The 18,083-nt window shown below is 43.2% G+C and overlaps 1 protein-coding gene across 1 annotated transcript in view; it reads left to right on the top strand.

Moving 5' to 3' along the window:
• The window catches only part of REEP5 (receptor accessory protein 5), a 49,083-nt gene extending 31,000 nt beyond the window's left edge, over positions 1-18,083 (top strand). The window contains exons 4-5 of the mRNA XM_055435903.2: positions 13,250-13,418; positions 15,803-18,083. Coding sequence (XP_055291878.1) covers positions 13,250-13,418; positions 15,803-15,852 — 219 coding nt within the window. The 3' untranslated portion in view covers positions 15,853-18,083. The remainder of the gene's footprint in view (positions 1-13,249; positions 13,419-15,802) is intronic.

The raw sequence follows: 18,083 nt of genomic DNA, 5'->3' as shown, positions 1-18,083 counted from the left end.
ATCTTCTGCTTCTGTTAGGTCCATACCATTTCTGTCCTTTATCGAGCCCATCTTTGCACGAAATGTTCCCTTGGTATCTTTAATTCTCTTGAAGAGATCTCTAGTCTTGCCCATTCTGTTGTTTTCCTCTGTTTCTTTGCATTGATCAGTGAGGAAGGCTTTCTTATCTCTCCTTGCTATTCTTTGGAACTTTGCATTCAGATGCTTATATCTTTCCTTTTCTCCTTTGCTTTTCGCGTCTCTTCTTTTCACAGCTATTTATAAGGCTTCCTCAGATAGCCATTTTGCTTTTTTGCATTTCTTTTTCTTGGGGATGGTCTTGATCCCTGTCTCCTGTACAGTGTCACAAACCTCCATCCATAGTTCATCAGGCACTCTATCAGATCTAGTCCCTTAAATCTATTTCTCACTTCCACTGTATAATCATAAGGAATTTGATTTAGGTCATATCTGAATGGTCTAGTGGTTTTCTCTACTTTCTTCAATTTCAGTTTGAATTTGGCAATAAGGAGTTCATGATCTGAGCCACAGTCAGCTCCCGGTCTTGCTTTTGCTGACTGTATAGAGCTTCTCCATCTTTGGCTGCAAAGAATATAATCAGTCTGATTTTGGTGTTGGCCATCTGGTGATGTCCGTGTGTAGAGTCTTCTCTTGTGTTGTTGGAAGAGGGTGTTTGCTATGACCAGTGCGTTCTCTTGGCAAAACTCTATTAGCCTTTGCCCTGTTTCATTCTGTGCTCCAAGGCCAAATTTACCTGTTACTCCAGGTGTTTCTTGACTTCCTACTTTTGCATTCCAGTCACCTGTAATGAAAAGGACATCTTTTTTGGTTGTTAGTTCTAAAAGGTCTTGTAGGTCTTCATAAAACCGTTCAACTTTGGCTCCTTCAGCGTTACTGGTTGGGGCATAGACTTGGATTACCATGACATTGAATGGTTTGCCTTGGAAACGAACAGAGATCATTCTTTCGTTTTTGAGATTGCATCCAAGTACTGCATTTTGGACTCTTCTGTTGACAATGATGGCTACTTCATTTCTTCTAAGGGATTCCTGCCCACAGTAGTAGATATAATGGTTATCTGAGTTAAATTCACCCATTCCAGTCCATTTTAGTTTGCTGATTCCTAGAATGTCAACATTCACTCTTGCCATCTCCTGTTTGACTGCTTCCAATTTGCCTTGAATCATGGACCTAACATTCTAGGTTCCCATGCAATATATGTGTTCAGTTCAGTTCAGTTTAGTTCAGTCGCTCAGTCGTGTCCGACTCTCCGCGACCCCATGAATCACAGCACGCCAGGCCTCCCTGTCCATCACCAACTCCCGGAGTACACTCAAACTCATGTCCACAGAGTCGGTGATGCCATCCAGCCATCTCATTCTCCGTCGTCCCCTTCTCCTCCCGCCCCCGACTTTTCCCAGCATCAGAGTCTTTTCCAGTGAGTCAACTCGTCGCATGAGGTGGCCAAAGTATTGCAGTTTCAGCTTTAGCATCAGTCCCTCCAATGAACATCCTTTAGAATGGACTGGTTGGATCTCCTTGCAGTATAAGGGACTCCCAAGAGTCTTCTCCAACACCACAGTTCAAAAGCATTGATTCTTCGGTGAATAGCCTTCTTCACAGTCCAACTCTCACAACCATACATGACCACGGGAAAAACCATTGCCTTGACTAGACGGACCTTGGTTGGCAAAGTAATGTCTCTGCTTTTTAATATACTATCAAGGTTGGTCATAACTTTCCTTCCAAGGAGCAAGCGTCTTTTAATTTCATGGCTGCAATCACCATCTGCAGAGATTTTGGAGCCCAAAAAAACAAAGTCTTAGAATATGGTATTTATCTTTCTCTTTCTGACTTACTTCACTATGTATAATAGGTTCTAGGTTCATCCACCTCATTCAGTTCAGTTCAGTTCAGTCCCTCAGTCGTGTCCGACTCTCCGCGACCCCATGAATCACAGCACGCCAGGCCTCCCTGTCCATCACCAACTCCCGGAGTTCACTCAAACTCATGTCCACAGAGTCGGTGATGCCATCCAGCCATCTCATTCTCCGTCGACCCCTTCTCCTCCCGCCCCCAACCTTTCCCTCCTCATTGGACTGACTCAAATGCATTCCTTTGTATGGCTGAGTAGTATTCCATTGTGTGTATATACCACTACTTCTTTATCCATTCATCTGTTGAATGACATCTAGGTTGCTTCCATGTTCTATCTTTTGTAAATAGTGCTGCAATGAACAATGGCATGTGTCCTTTTAGTTTTGGTTTCTTTAGGGTATATGCCTAGGAGTGGAATTCCTGGGTCATATGGTGGTTTTATTCCTGGTTTTTTAAGCAGTCTCCATACCGTCTTCCATAGTGGCTGTATCAGTTTACATTCCCACCAACTGTGCAAGAGCGTCCCCTTTTCTCCCCATCCTCTCCAGCATTTATTGTTTGTAGACTTTTTGATGAGGGCCATTCTGACTGGCGTGAGGTGATATCTCATTGTAGTTTTGATTTACATTTGTCTAATAATGAGTGATGCTGAGCATCTTTTCATGTGTTTGTTAGCCATCTGTATGTCTTTGGAGAAATGTCTTTTTATGTCTTTTTCCCACTTTTGGACTGGGTTGTTTGTTTTTCTGATATTGAGTTGTATGAGTTGCTTGTATATTGTAGAAATTAATCCTTTGTCAGTTGTTTCATTTGCTATTATTTTCTCCCATTCTGAGGGTTGTCTTTTGACCTTGCTTATTATTTCCTTTGCTGTGCAAAAGCTTTTAAGTTTAATCAGGTCCCACTTATTTACTTTTGTTTTTATTTACATTACTCTAGGAGGTGGGTCATCCCATTGGGCAATAAAGCAATGAAAATAAAACTAACAAATATGTTGAGGAAAGGAGATTAAGAAAAGAAAGAATAGATATGCCAAGTTAAATTGAGGTAGATAAAGAAGATTTATAAATGTTAAAGATTAACTGCAAGGGGGAAAAGAACAGTAGGAAAAGCAAAAGAATAAATGTAGAAAAAATAATAATAGGTTTAAAAAATTAAAAAGAAATAAAAGAGGAAAACTCCACAGAACTGCAAAAGTCCATCGTAGAGGCAGAAGTTTATGACAACAATAAAAAATGTGACTGAGGAAATAAAAGCTCAAAAGCTTAATTGGATTTCTCAGTGTCAATAAAATCGAGAACTACAACAGAAGGGGGATAAAAGAAAAAAGAAAAAAATACAAGAGAATGTACAGAATAAGTCAAAAGATAATAATGTTTTTCTTGAGTCACTGCTGTCAGAGTCCTTCCTCTCACTGGGAATCCCAGTCCACCTCACCTCCTTAGCATGCCCTCCACTGTGCTGGTCTCTGGACCTACTGTGGGGGCAGCTCAGATTCTCATCTGGTCCTGCTCCTGCGTGTTCTTGCCTCCATTGTCCACAGCTATCAGAGCTAGTGCGTTTTCTTTTGTGGGAGCTCTCAATGGCCTTTTATATATTCCATAGACACAGAGTTTGTCTAGTGGATCACGTGGATTTAATCTACAGCTTGTACAGCTGGTGGGAAGGTTTTGGGTCTTCTTCCTTAGCCACACTGCCCCTGGGCTTCGGTGGTGCTTTTATTTCCACCTCTGCATGTGGGTCATCCACTGGGGTTTAGTTCCTGAGGCTCCCCTGGAGGACTTGGGTTTGTCCCTGTGAGGGCCAGGTGTGGAGGTGGTGCAGCTGCTTGGGTTGCAGGGGTTCTGGCAGCACCAGGTACTCGGGGAGGCGGGGAGGTTGGCGGCTAGGGCAGCAGAGAATATAGTGCTCTAGGAGGGTATGGCAACCAGTATTGGCCAATACGCTCCAGTATTCCTGCCTGGAGTACCCCCTCTCTGACAGAGGAGCCTGGCAGGCCACAGTCTACAGGGTCGCAAAGAGTCATACAGGACCAAAGAGACCCTGCGCGCATGAACACACGACTTTTTTTTACCTGTGGCAGCTCTGCCCCAGTGAGGGTTGAGCGGGAAGGTGGTGCCGCTGCTTGACTTGCAGGGACCCTGGTGGCACCAAGTGTGCAGGGACACAGACCGCCTCCGAGGCAGGAGTCATGGCCCGATCAGAGGCTCATTTCGAGCCTGTGGTAGCAGCGATCAGAAGGCCCCTTTGGCCAGTCTTTCTCCGCAGCTCCGCCCGTTCAGGCACTTAGAGAGCTCCCTTGCCTGGGGTCCTTCTCTGTTGTTCTTCGTGGCGGGCACTTAGAGGGCACCCTGGGTGGGGCCCTGCTCTGGAGTTCAGCGCCTCAGGCATTTGATGGGCCAGCCTCTCAAATACTTCCCTGTGGGGAGAGAGAGGCTATGGTGATGGCGCCACCCGCTATGTGTGGCTCAGCAGTATCGGCCTGCTTCCATGGCTGCCTGGCTTTCCTCCACAGGCATTTCCCACCGCAGTCTCCTCCCTCACAGCCCCTCGGTCCGTCTCTCCGCTGTCAATGGCAGCCCTCGCCCTGGGATTGCTCCACAGTCTCTCAACTCCAGCTCGCAGCCGCTGCCCCTTCCAGGGGACCCGTGTTCCTGCCGGGCGTATGTATGGCTGCGGCAAGGACTGTCTGACTCTCATTCCATTTAGGCTGCCACAGCTCAGCTGTTTCACTCTCAGCCTGAAATGTTTCTCCTCTGACTCAGACAGCTGCCCGGCTGTGGGGATCGGGCCCCTGCTTCAGTTCCCCCAGCCGCCCAGGGCAGGTCCAGGCCTGCTAACACTCCTGTTCCCCACCTAGTTCCTTCGTCCTACTGAGTTTTGCGTGGTTCTTTTCCGCTGGTCAGGTTCTCCTGTCTGCTCTCAGCTGGTGTTCTGCACGCACTTCTGTGTCTGAAGGTGTATTCCTGATGGATCCGTGGAGAGATGCACTCCACGCCCACCTACTCCTCCGCCATCTTGTTCTCTCTCTCTTTTAGACTTTTTATCTAAAGAAACATAGATACAGGAAATTAGATACCAGAAACTCTCTCATTCTTTGATTTCCTCCCCCCCTCCCCCTGGCAACCACCACTACATTGATATTATCTTGATTCTGGGTAATTTGGATGTATTTTTTCTTTTCCTCTGGCCTTACTTATTTTTCAAATATATTTATTTGTGTTTTCCTGCTTTCTGGGAGTTTTTCTCAATCTGATCTTCCAGTTTCAGTTTTGTTCCATTTGGTCTTTACGCTATCCATTGTGTTTATTTCAACTATTTTATTTTTCATTCCTAGTAATTTTGCTTGGTTCTTTCCTATATTTTTTTGTTCTTTCATGTCACTGTATTTCTTTTAGTATAGTTAATTTAAAATTCTTGGTCATTCTCTTTCAAAATTTCTGCTGCTGATAGATCTGTAATTGACTGTGCTATCTTTGTTTTGAAATGGTTATACTTTTCAAATACCTTGTTATTTTGGCCTGTAAGTTCATTTTTCTCCAGGTATATCAGCTATTCCATTGGGTGCTGGAATGGAGGTGGACACCCCAATCCATGCTAGTTCTGGTAAACTCAAGATAGGGGGGCAGGTGGGGAGCCTGCCCACCCTAAACTAGGGTGGGGAGCCCCAGGCAGCAGAGGAGCCACAGTTAATCACCCTTCCCTCCCCAGAATGTCTCCTCGGGTGTAGGCATCACCATTTGGCTCCCCCAGCAGCATTCAAAGCAGGCGCTCCTAGGTGGTCGCTCACAGCCAGGGCTCGGAGCGGGGGGCTTTTGCAGAGACTGCCCTGGCCACTCAGTCCACAGCTGTTTTCCTCAGCCCCTCCAGGCAGGACTCCTGTGCCAAAACCTCTGCTTTAGAAGTAGTATAGGAGAATGTTTTCTAACTTGGAGGAATAGAAATTAGACAAAAATTTCTATATAACAGTGGGCAGCATAAACAAAGGAAAAATAATGACAGACTAGGAGGATGTATTTACGTTCTTACCAGATATGGAATTAATATCCAGAATATATAGAAAAACTTACAAGGAAGAAAAAGAGAAAAATGAAACAAGTCATATAGAGACATTTCACACAAGAGAAAAAAATACGAGTAGCCAGTAGTCTGGGAAGTGTGAGTTAAAATACTCAAATAGTATAGCTTCCTGATTAAATTGGCAGTTATTTAAAATGTCTACATTTCTGTTTACTTTCTTTTTAGACTTTTTATCTAAAGAAATGTAGATACAGGAAATTAGATACCAGAAGCTCTCTCATTCTGGTAATTACAAAAAAAACTCTGAAGGGTACATCAACAGATAAATGGTTAAATGAATTAATAGTATTGTACATCCATACTGTTAAAAGAAATAATTCATTTATTGAGATACAGAAGTTTTGCATAATTATTTACAAAAACTATAGATTATATACAGTATGAAACCATTTATGGTTAAAAAAAAAGAAGCTAGATAGTTAAAAATTTTAATGAAAATGTGAATATTCTTTTAAAAAAATCTATACTTTGTTTATTGACCCGCTACAGCGGGTCTTAGGTGCGACATATGGGATATAGTTCCCTAACCAGGGATTGAACCCAGGCTCCCTGCATTGGGAGCACGGAGTCTTAGCTACTGGACCACCAGGGAAGTCCCTGGATATTCTTTTAAGTTTGAATGATGTTACCACAGAATGCCTTGTAACACAGCTGAAAATTTTTCCTTTCAAAAGAAATGGGAAAAAAATTGGTCTGTTGGAAGATTTAGATTTCATAGGCTGCTGGATTTTTCATGGTTTTGTTATCCAAAGATATTTAGCATTTATAAAAACAGCTTTATAGTCTTTAATTTGGATGTCCATACTTTAAACTTCAAATACCTTTGAATCCTTTAAGATCTGTCTGATGGCAGTAATGTCACACTGCAGTCTCTTAACAGCAAGAAACCGGGTTTTTGCCTTGGGCCCCACTGCTTGCCACCAGCAGTCTGCTGTCAGTAGAATCACTACACCAGCACCTGACCTCAAACTTCTGAAATGTGAGCAATCTGACGGCAGCCTGCTCGTGATCACCTCTGCTAATGGAGTCCCCTTGAGACAGAAAGGCTCCAAAATAAAAGATAATCAGCAAGTCATTTATATTTGAAGTACATTACAGAAACTGCCGTGCAGCAAGTCTTCCTCCCTAATGGTGAAATGAATGTGCATCCGTTAGTAGTGACTGCCCAGCTGGATGGTGGCGCGGCGCCCAGAAAGGGTGGATTTACCCCATAAGCTCCAGATAGACAGTATACTTGAGATGATTAAAAACTGATCACGCTCTCAATAAAAAATGCTTTCTTTCTGTATTAGTGGTGTACTCTGAGTGGCTTCAGTGAACTAGCTGACAAAAGGTCTCTGAATTGCAGAGTGCATGAGAGTTCTCCATTTGAAGGACTAGTTGGGTCCTACCTGTGCTGTTGCTACAGTCACAAGGTGATTGTTTGGGAGGGTGAAGAAAAGACCTGCACTAAGGCCAGGTTTACTATTTTATCTTTTGCAGAGTTAATATTGTTGACCTGTTCCCATTTTCTAAAGTAGCCTGTTAAATTGAAGCAATGTAAGAGGAACCAGTGATTAGGCATTGAAGGTTGAGAAGATACTGTTCCATGTATTGAGCTAGAAAAAGTGGATCCTGCCTGTTTAGAGCTTTGATCTGATCTCTGCCTTGGAGCAGGAAGGTTTAAAAATAAATGTATTTATTTAAAAATAATTTCTCTGTGAAAGTAGTATATCTTCTTTAGAACCTCTGTGTGCCAGAATGTGTTTAGGTCAGGGGGATTTTGGTGAATTAATCCTTGCTGTTACACTGTTTGCATCTGTGGTTGTGTGTATGTGTGCCTGTGTGTTGGGGCATGTTTTATGTAGAAAATAAAATAGTATTTTAAGACTCCCACTGTTATCATCTTAGGGTAGTCTTCCTATTTTTTAATGTGCAAATAAATTTCTTGATGCAGTGTATACACACAGAGAATTGTGTATGCTATTGCTTTACTCAACTATGTATGGTTGAGACCATATATATCATATATGATTGTATATCTCACTTTTTTTGATTAATACAATACTATGAGTATTTTCTGATGTTATTCAATACTCTTTGACCTAGATGTCTAATCCATTATAGATAAGAATTCATTCATTCCTCAGTTAATAGACATTTAGGACATTTATTTTGCTATTATAACTATTGCTGCAATGAGTACTTTTGCACCTCATTTTTATTCTTATTTAAGTAAGCTTCTAGATTTTTCAAACAAGGTTGAATAAACTTTGGCAAGTTTAAGTCCTGATCCAGACTGTTACCTGTACTGTTTGACCCACTGACAGAGAGCATAACGTTTTTCTTCATAACTTTGTAGGAGGCAAAGAAGATAGAAAAGTCTTCCCCTTCACGTTTCTTCCCCTTCACGTTTCTTCCCCTTCATGTTTGCTTTTACTTTTTATTTGTGCATGCCGAGCATTGCTGTTCTTATGGCTGTGTCGCAAAGGCTTCCCCAGACTTGTTTCTGATCAAGTGATTGCAGCATACCAGAAGCTAGTGTTGAAATACATTTGTTTCAGACATTAACTTTTAGGTCTCACCAGGCTAGTGCCAAACTGTGCATATTAAATATATCCCTACCTTGGAAGCATTTCTGCGGGGAAATTGAATAGTGGCAACAGTAGAGTCACAGGCACAACTCTCTGGCCTGTTGTAATTGAAGGGTTTAGTATGTCAGTGCTGCTAGCGCTGTGGAGAAGGCAATGGCAAGCCACTCCAGTACTCTTGCCTAGAAAATCGCATGGACAGAGGAGCCTGGTAGGCTGCAGTCCATGGGGTCGCTACTAGTCAGACACGACTGAGCGACTTCACTTTCACTTTTCACTTTCACACATTGGAGAAGGAAATGGCAAGTGTTCTTGCCTGGAGAGTCCCAGGGACGGCGGAGCCTGGTCGGCTGCCGTCTATGGGGTTGCACAGAGTCAGACACGACTGAAGCAACAGCAGCAGCAGCAGCGCTGAGAGTTAAATTGAAATAGCACAGACTCTGTCTGCACTGCGGGTAAGAATGGGCTTGTGTTTGCTCTTGGGAACACCGTGAGCTGGCCCGATTAAAAGGATGGTCAGATCTGTGCATTTCTGGGCTCTTGAGTAGGTACATAGAAAAGGGAGGTGTAAAACCTGGCAGCTGAATATCACCCTTGAGAGTTGAACTGTAATTAACTTTATTTTTAATACAAGAAAGTTATTTCATTTGAGAACTGGAAAATGCTCAGGATGTAGGTAAAGAGCAGTAATGATTTTACAGTCTCAAGACAATAGCTAGAGGGAACTGGGAAGAACTAAATGAAGAGTCTGGAATTTAGCATATAAAGTTAATCACATTGGAGAGGTACAGAAATGGAGACTCTTGGCTCTGGTCCTGTCTGGTAGCCACGCTTAAATTCATCCAGAAAAGGTGAACAAGTCAACTTTTCTGGGTTGCTTAGGGTTGTTATCTATATAGGCAGATAACATTTCAGAGATTTTCAACAACAGTAAGAACTGTAGGACTTGGTAATATTAGCTGTATCTTGTGTACTTTCTTCAAGTATATTTTTTAATTTCTGAGTTTCCTAAAAAAATCCTGAAGAGAAAATTGACTCTGAGAGGTTGTTTGATTTACTTACAGTCATGAAATAGATACCAACTCTCCTCTGATTCTTTTTTATTTTTAATACTTGGAATAGCTCTTTTACATGCCTTAGGGATGGTGGTTTATTTGCTAATTTGTGTCTGACTCTCGCGACCCCATGGACTGTAGGCAGCCAGGCTCCTCTGTCCAGTAGATTCTCTAGGCAAGAATACTGGAGTGGGCTGCCATTTCGTTCTTCTCAACTCTCCTGATTCTTAACCCAGTGAGTCCTTTCCACTTCACTTTGAGGCTATGCAGACATATGTCTATATCAATAATACATTCCTGACGTTCAGATATTCTCTGTAGGAATACCAGCCAGAAGACTATTTTCTACAATTTTAAATAGTAAAAATTAAAATGTATCACATGCCAATTTAAAACTTTATGCCAGTTTCCTAAATATCAATTGTTCAGTCGCACAGTTGTGTCTGACTCTTTGCAACCCCATGGACTGCAGCACACCAGGCTTCCTTGTTTCACTATTTACTGGAGCTTGCTGAAACTCATGTCCATTGAGTCGATGATGCCATCCAACCATCTCATCCTCTGTCTCCCCTTCTCCTCCTAAATAATAAATACAGCAAAATGCCTGGATATAAAAAATAAGTATATTGGATGTTCAGTTCAGTTCAGTCGCTCAGTCGTGACCGACTCTTTGCTACTCCATGAATCACAGCACGCCAGGCCTCCCTGTCCATCACCAACTCCCGGAGTTCACTCAAACTCATGTCCATCGAGTCAGTGATGCCATCCAGCCATCTCATGCTCCGTCGCCCCCTTCTCCTCCCGCCCCCAATCCCTCCTAGCATCAGAGTCCTTTCCAGTGAGTCAACTCTTCGCATGAGGTGGCCGAAGTATTGGATGTTAGATGCTAAAAACTAAATCCAAATGGTTCTTCTTTTCGAATAGTTAATATAGTTGTTAGGAAACTTGCTTCGTATGCAGTAGTACATGGCACATCCCCTTGGCTGCCACACTGCATTCTCTTCAAAATGTTCACATAGAGTTCTGATGTTCTGACAAGAATGTAACTTTTCCTGCACATCACTTCAATTAAACTGCTCTATTGACTTTTAGGTGTGTGTGTGGATATATTGGGGAAGGAAATGGCACCCCACTCCAGTACTCTTGCCTGGAAAATCCCATGGATGGAGGAGCCTGGTAGGCTACAGTCCATGGGACTGCAAAGAGTCCAACACGACTGAACGACTTCACTTTCACTTTTCACTTTCACGCACTGGAGAAGGAAATGGCAACCCACTCCAGTGTTCTTGCCTGGAGAATCCCAGGGACGGGGGAGCCTGGTGGGCTGCCATCTATGGGGTCGCACAGAGTCGGACACGACTGAAGCGACTTAGCAGCAGCAGCGGCAGCAGCAGTGGCTATATTACCATTATCTTTATAAGCAACTGATGGAGAATACGAACGTTTGGGTATCAGAAAAGCACAGGCTCTGGGCACTGGGCTGCAGTGGTTGCAGCCCACGGGCCCTAGCGTGTGGGCTTGGTAGTTGTGGTGCATGGGCTTAGCTGCTCCATGGCAGGTGGGACTTTCCCAGATCAGGGATGGAACCAGTGGCCCTGCAGTGGCAGGAAGATTCTTATTCTCTGCACCACCAGGGAAATCCAAAATACATTTTTAAAATAAAACACTTTTACTTTATTCTTTCTTCATATTCCAGATAGAAACTTTTTTTTTTTCATAATTGTATGTGTAAGCATCTCATGACTTTGAATTTCATTTCAGGCAGTGAAAGGAGAGGTAAGAACAAAATAATTGTTTAAAAAGGGTGTATGTTGGTCCTGAGATCTGATTTTACCTGACTTAAAACTCTAATATGCAGCCTGCTTCTGTCTCGTGGATGCTGGTAGAAGACACAGTATTCCTGGGACAGGGACAGAGCCCCTGCTGTGCTTGATGCTCCAGATGTTTCTTATTTTCTTACAAAACCTGTATGAAATAGATTAAAAATTTTTTTTTCCTATTTATACTTTTTTTATAGAGTCAGAACAGACTTTAGCAATTAAGTAAGTTGTGTAAGTTTTGCCCAGCTGGTAAGTGGCAGAGCCGAGATTGGAACCAGTGTCTCTGAGCTCCATTCTTTTACCTCTGTGTTTTGTAGTGTTCAATTCTCTCCGGTCTCAGGTTGTTGGGGGGAGAGATCTGTATATATCTTTAGATTAAGATTTTAAATTTTGTGTATTTTCCTATGTATTCTTACTGATTTCTAGTTTTTTAATATATCAGTTTCTGATGGAAATATTTAAAAGCAATTGATGGTGGATTTTGTCCATTGATCTATATAATTCTGACTTTCAAGTTTATACAGTTCAAAACTATTATGTATTTAGAAGCTATATATAATTATAAAAATTAAAAATTATATAAGTATGGAAACAAAAAGAAAGTGAAGTCGCTCATTTGTGTCCTACTCTTTGCAGCCCCATGGACTATAGCCTGTCAGACTCCTCCGTCCATGGCAAGAATACTGGAGTGGGTTGCCATTTCTTCCTCTAGGGGATCTTCCTGACCCAGGGATCGAACCTGGGTCTCCTGTACTGCAGGTAGATTCTACCGTTTGAGCCACCAGAGAAGCCAAAAACAAAAGTATATATAATTTACATAGCTCAAAGATACATAGGTTCAGGCCAGTTAATCTGCCTAACAAGTTGTTTTCCTTCCTTGTCATTTTGTTCACTTATTTTTCCTTGTGTTCATGTACTATTAATATTATTATATGAGCTATTTTGAGAGTTGGTATTTGTCAGATACATCCTTTTTTTTTTTTCATCTTATTTTCAGTGTTCCTGATTGGTTTTGTCTTAGGTGTGTTTCTTGCAAGAACTATATAGCCATAGTTTGGGATTTTCTTTTATTTTTTTTTTTTTAAATCCAGCCTGGTAAACTCGCCCCCTATAATCTGTTTAGAACCTGCATTTTGTACTGTATGTTGAATGTCACAGAAGTGCGCTCAATGTTGGTGCCTGTGCATTTTAACTCCAGCTCTCTGTCAGTAGTAGTAGCTCCTTCCCAGGTTTGCATTTCTGTGCTCTCGTGACTCAGCTGAGAGGGTCCAACGCAGCAGGGAAGTCAGGCCGCTGGGCTCGGTGTGTTTTGCCTTTGTCAGTCTCAGTTTTTCCCTCTGTGCTCAGTCGCTCAGTCATGTCTGATTCTGCGACCCCAGGGACCGTAGCCCGCCAGGCTCCTCTGTCCATGGGGATTCTCCAGGCAAGAAACCTGGAGTGGGTTGCCATGCCCTCCTCCAGGGGATCTTCGCAACTCACGGATTGAACCCAAGTCTCCCCCATTGCAGGCGGATTCTTTACCATCTGAGTCACCAGGGAAGCCCAGGAATACTGGAGTGGGTATCCTATCCCTTATCCAAAGGGAACTTCCCGACCCAGGAATCCAAGTGGGGTCTTGCAGGGAGTCTTTTCCAGCTGAGTCACCAGGGAAGCCCTGGCAGCCTTTCCTTACTAGGTCATTATTTGTCATGATTTCTCCATCAAGAAAGGTGCACCTGACATCCTGCAGCAACACCGGAGATGCTAGTGGAGCAAGCAGCAGAGGCGGCGCTGCCCTCGGATAGAGGCGGCGGCATGTGTGTCCGGTGTCATGGCCCTCTGTAACCGCTGCTTCTCCTCCGTGCAGTGTGGCTTCCTGCTGTGGTGCATGGCTCCCAGCCCTGCCAACGGAGCGGACCTGCTCTACAAGCGCGTCATCCGGCCTTTCTTCCTGAAGCACGAGTCCCAAGTAGACAATGTGGTGAATGACCTGAAGGACAAAGCCAAAGAGACCGCAGACGCCATCTCCAAGGAAGGTACGGCTTGGGGGCGGCCTGGCTCAGTGCGTGAGAGGCCGTGGGTTATCCTGGCCCAGATAGCGCACTTCCTCACTTCACGTCCTGTTGGAGTTCCTCAGCCATGTGCCAAGGCTCTTCTGGGATTTCTCCACCAAGGCTTTGCCTGTTGCCTTTACTGTTCCCAACATTCTTCTGCCGTGCCACGTATAACGCACCATTCAGTCAGCACATTAGGAAAAGTGACTTTCCTGTGGTGGGTGGAGATTTTAGGGGTCATCTGTATTTATATACAAGTCCAGTCTCTCTAATTCATTTCAGGTTGAACTGCTTGTTATGCTGCTGTTCAAATGGCTTTTGTGAGAGGTGCAAGAGAATGCCCTCTCTCTCAGCCTTTCTCATCCATTCGTTCAACAAATACTTATTTATTGAGGTAACTTAACTATGTGCCTAGCATGTTCATAGCACTGGGCATGAACCAGGGAACCAAACAGACCAGCAGACCATACTGCATGAACCCATGAAGCTTACAGTCTTGTTGAGAGAGAGAGAGGATACAATGAAAAAGCAAGTTACGTGGTATAGTTAGCACATGACACAGAGAAAAATAAAACAGATTGAAAGATAGGGAGTGCTCAGGGGCTGAAGGGAAGGTGACAGTTTTTATTAAAGAGTGATTTAGGAAATCCTCACAAAGGAGGCAATACTGCGTCACATTTGAAAGTGTTAAGGGAAGGAACCGTGGGGAAGAAAGCCCCCGTGGAAGAACTAGCACGTGGAAAAGCCGAGAGCGGGGAACGTGTGACTGAAAGGGAGTGGCCCAGAGGGGAAGCTGAAGGAGACAGGCCGCAGAGCAGCTAGACTGAGCATCCTGGTTACTGGAAGCGAGGAACCAAGTAGCCAGGATACTGAAAGAGTACTGAAATCAGTGATAATTCAAGTAACAGCAGTGCTCAAAAGTGATTCTAAGTTTGGAGCTAAAATCTTAAAGAAATGAGGCAGCACAGCCCGAGGGTCAGAGAGAATTGGAAAAAAGATGGGCGGCTTGGAAAGGTCATCTGATGCCATAAGATTCTGAACACAGCCATGAGGATCAAAGACAGTGCTTCCCGGACCTCTAGACCCAGGAGTACCAGGGTCATGGAAGGAAAACGCATAGGACACTTGAGAAGGCAGTGTCCTGGGGGGCAGGCGGGTCTCTGTAAGGGCAACAGGAAGAAGGATCCATTTGGAGAAATGGGTGAGGATGGAGGTCTTCCTGATGATGAGTCGGAAGTTCCAGAGGGCACAGTAAGGGTTTTAGCCCATGGACAATGGGCATAGAACTAGGGAATTAAAAAAAAAGGGTTCTACGCTCCTGAGGAAGTGGGGGATGAGAGGTGAGCGGGCCTCTGGGGAAGGAAGACCCCCCATGGTCCCCTGCAGCCCTGATGCCCCAGCTGGCGTGTGTTCTCCTCCTCCTCCTTACAGACCACGTCCTCCCCAAGCCCTGCTCCCGGACACGGCCCCAGTGTCCTTCAGCACGTTTTTTCACATCCTCCCACTCTGGGATCGCCAGTTCCTTCTGAAGAGATTTCTTAACTGTTCCTCTCTGCTCTTAACCAAACCAGCAACCTCTGGTGATGTTGTTTCTGTCTAGTTCACCCACATTTCTCGGCCTTTGATTCCCTTAGATCTCAGTCCTCTAAAATCCTGTTTGACTTTAATAGGACACATCCATAAACCGAGGTGTAAGAATGAGAATAAGAGGGATTGTGAGGCTGACACATTTTTAGACGCTGAGTTTCTGGATTCTCCAGGAAGTACATTTTTGCACAGAGCTAGCTGAGAGCCTGCAGTGTCTTTGTAAACTTTAGTCCACAATTTTAAGTGAGTGAAGGGAGAGCCGAGGTCGGGCGGCTGGTGCATAAGGAGGGCAGCCTTCCTGGCACCCGCTCAGGGCTCCACCGAGAACAGCTGCCGTCTGGACTCTCAGGAGGCCTCAAGGCTCCCAGAACCCTCCCCGCGGCCCATCAGACACATCACATGAGTTCTTAGAGCACATTCCAAGCCAAGTGGTAATTAGGAAGGGCAGGGAGGACCTGGAATTTTTTGACTGTACAGAGGACACTGTACAGTCAAGGAACCTCTACTTGTTGCGATACTTGAAGGAGGACAGAGCGCAGTGGCACAGGCGACACGGTCATCTAAGGGGCTAGGTCTTCAGTAACTTTGCTCAAGTACTCGGGATCTGCGTTTGAAGAGTTCTCGGGTCCATTTCCTGGAAACTGCTAGCCCTGCCCACAGACCTCCGTGTATCCTCACCTGGGCCTGAGTCACCACGGGGTCACCCACAATAGGAACCACATTTGGCACACGGCTGGGTTGCAAACAGCTCTGATATAGTTTTTTTTTCCTTCTAACAGCCAAGAAAGCTGCCGTGAATTTACTGGGTGAGGAGAAGAAAAGCACCTAAGCCACTGACTGGATGAAACCTTTCTGGCCTCTGTACCTTCCCATTAGAGCTTGATACTGTATTAGGAACTGCAGCGTATCATCATTTCAATAATGTTGCCTTGGAAACATTTTTGATATATTAAACAAAGGAATGTGTTGTAAGGTTTTTTGCTTACTTTTACTGTTTATATACTTAGGGAGCATTTACATTTAATGCAATGGGCAGTGTCCAAGTTTTCAGAAAATATATTATGCCTCTGGGTAGGAAAAGACCTATGTTACCATCCTGTAGGAAATATAAACTTAAAATTATATATCCCACAGGCTTTGTACTTCAGTGGGCTCTCTCTGCATGCATTTTCTCTGTACTTACACTTTAGGATACTCTTTAAGAGTAAATGTTTAAATGTTTTTAATGTATCTGTGCATACACACATGTAGGGAAATGTTACTGTCTATAGCCTGCATATTGCTCATGGGGAGCACCAGCCAAAGGCTGAAGGTTCCATTGTGTTGGTGGGATCTGCTGAATAATACTTCAGAAAATTAATACAAATGAGCAGTGTTTCAAAGGAACAGTTAAGTGATAAATGAGGCAGAAGAGAGGTTGGCCTGGTGGTTTCCTAACACTGTAGCAGCTGAATACCAGAACAGCTTTGTGAAGCAGTCAGCTAAGTGGTAAATGGGGAAATGTACACACATCAAAGCTCCCAGTTCTGTAGAACTAGTAATATTGTCTTGAAGCTTTTTAAAAAACTGGCTAATAAGCTTTATTGTGGAAACCATCCCTGGTTTCACTTTCATAGCTGAGTAACATGTTGGTTTAGTCTTGTTTCTTTTCCAGTCTTTTTAAAAAGCTCTCCTTTAAGGAACTTCTAGAGACCTGCCCGCCTCTCACTACACGTACATTCTTGTTTATACATCAGCAACTACATGCTCATGGTGACACCAGGCTCTGAGAGCAGTTCTCAGAGAAGTGCGATGTCCTGCGCAGTCCAGCTGGTAGTGGTTAAGACAGACACCTTTACCAAACAACAGAGGCTTCCCTAGTTTACAAGTCAGGATCATTTGTAGTCCATTTACATGCTTTCATCTATATGCTTTGTTTTGATGATAAACTGTGAGGTTATATGCAGTTTAAGTACAAAATAAAAAGTTAAAATTAATGTTACTAGCTTGATTAGCCAAATGGCTTATAGGGACCTTGACAACTTATCCATACTAGAGAATCTAAGCTTTGCACTGACTACTGCTAGGATCCTTCTTAGACTAAACTGACCAAAACAAAAGCATTACAAAACTAACAACCAGGCCTATAAAATATTTTAAGGCAAATAAAGATTATTAGTTCCCTTTTAGCTAACATTTAGGTAAAGTCATAATGATGTGTCACAATGTAAAACAAAAATATGTCAGAGGTATCAAAAATAAGGAACAGTATCACCCCAATATAACGATACGGATCAGGGCCTTTTTGGGGAGAGAGCAATGTGATGATATTAAAGCACCTTACTAAGCTTATGTTAAAACATAAAAACTTTCACAAAGCAAACAGCTACTTGTTATTGGAAGAAAGTCAAGCCTTAGGTTAAAAAGTTTTAGAAGTACCTGTAGGAGTATTTAAATCCCTTTCCCTATAAATCAAGTATGCTTTTCTTGGTGGTAAAAGAATGAAAATTAGCAACTTCTGGCATTCAGACTATATAATCAGACTGTTAGTATACAGAATATGTAACTTTTAGTGTACAAAATATCAGGCAAGATGGTGAAGCATGAAAGTTACTATTGCTTATAACTACTTACAGGCTAATATCAGTTTAGACAGACATTTCTGAATGCAAATTTTTTTTATTACTATAGGTTTCTCTTGCAGTACATTCTATAAGAAATTTTAGTTACTCTTTTTGGCAGTCAGCGTGTACATATTAATGACAGGAGAAGCTATGAGTTGAGCAATTCTTGTCTCAGTTTGGATTTCCCAAAAAACATACTGCTGTGGCTAGAGTATTTGAAAAACTAATTGAGCCTGTGTTCAGCTATAAGACAAGTATTTATTTGTACATGAATGGTGTTTTGGGGCTATGTGAAGGCAAAGAATTCCTACAACAAGACAGTTACTGCTACCCTGAGAAGCCTTCTACGCACAGCCTAAAGAATATGAGCATAAGCTTTAAATAAGTTACCACCTGTCCTGAAGATGTGATATATTAAATGGAAATAGATGTAAATAAAATTTTGTTATTTCATTGA

Source organism: Moschus berezovskii, chromosome 9 (genome assembly GCF_049115385.1).
Source record: "Moschus berezovskii isolate FMDL1 chromosome 9, NW_MosBer_1.0, whole genome shotgun sequence".
Taxonomy (NCBI): Eukaryota; Metazoa; Chordata; class Mammalia; order Artiodactyla; family Moschidae; genus Moschus; species Moschus berezovskii.
This window is presented reverse-complemented; position numbering and strand designations above follow the sequence as displayed.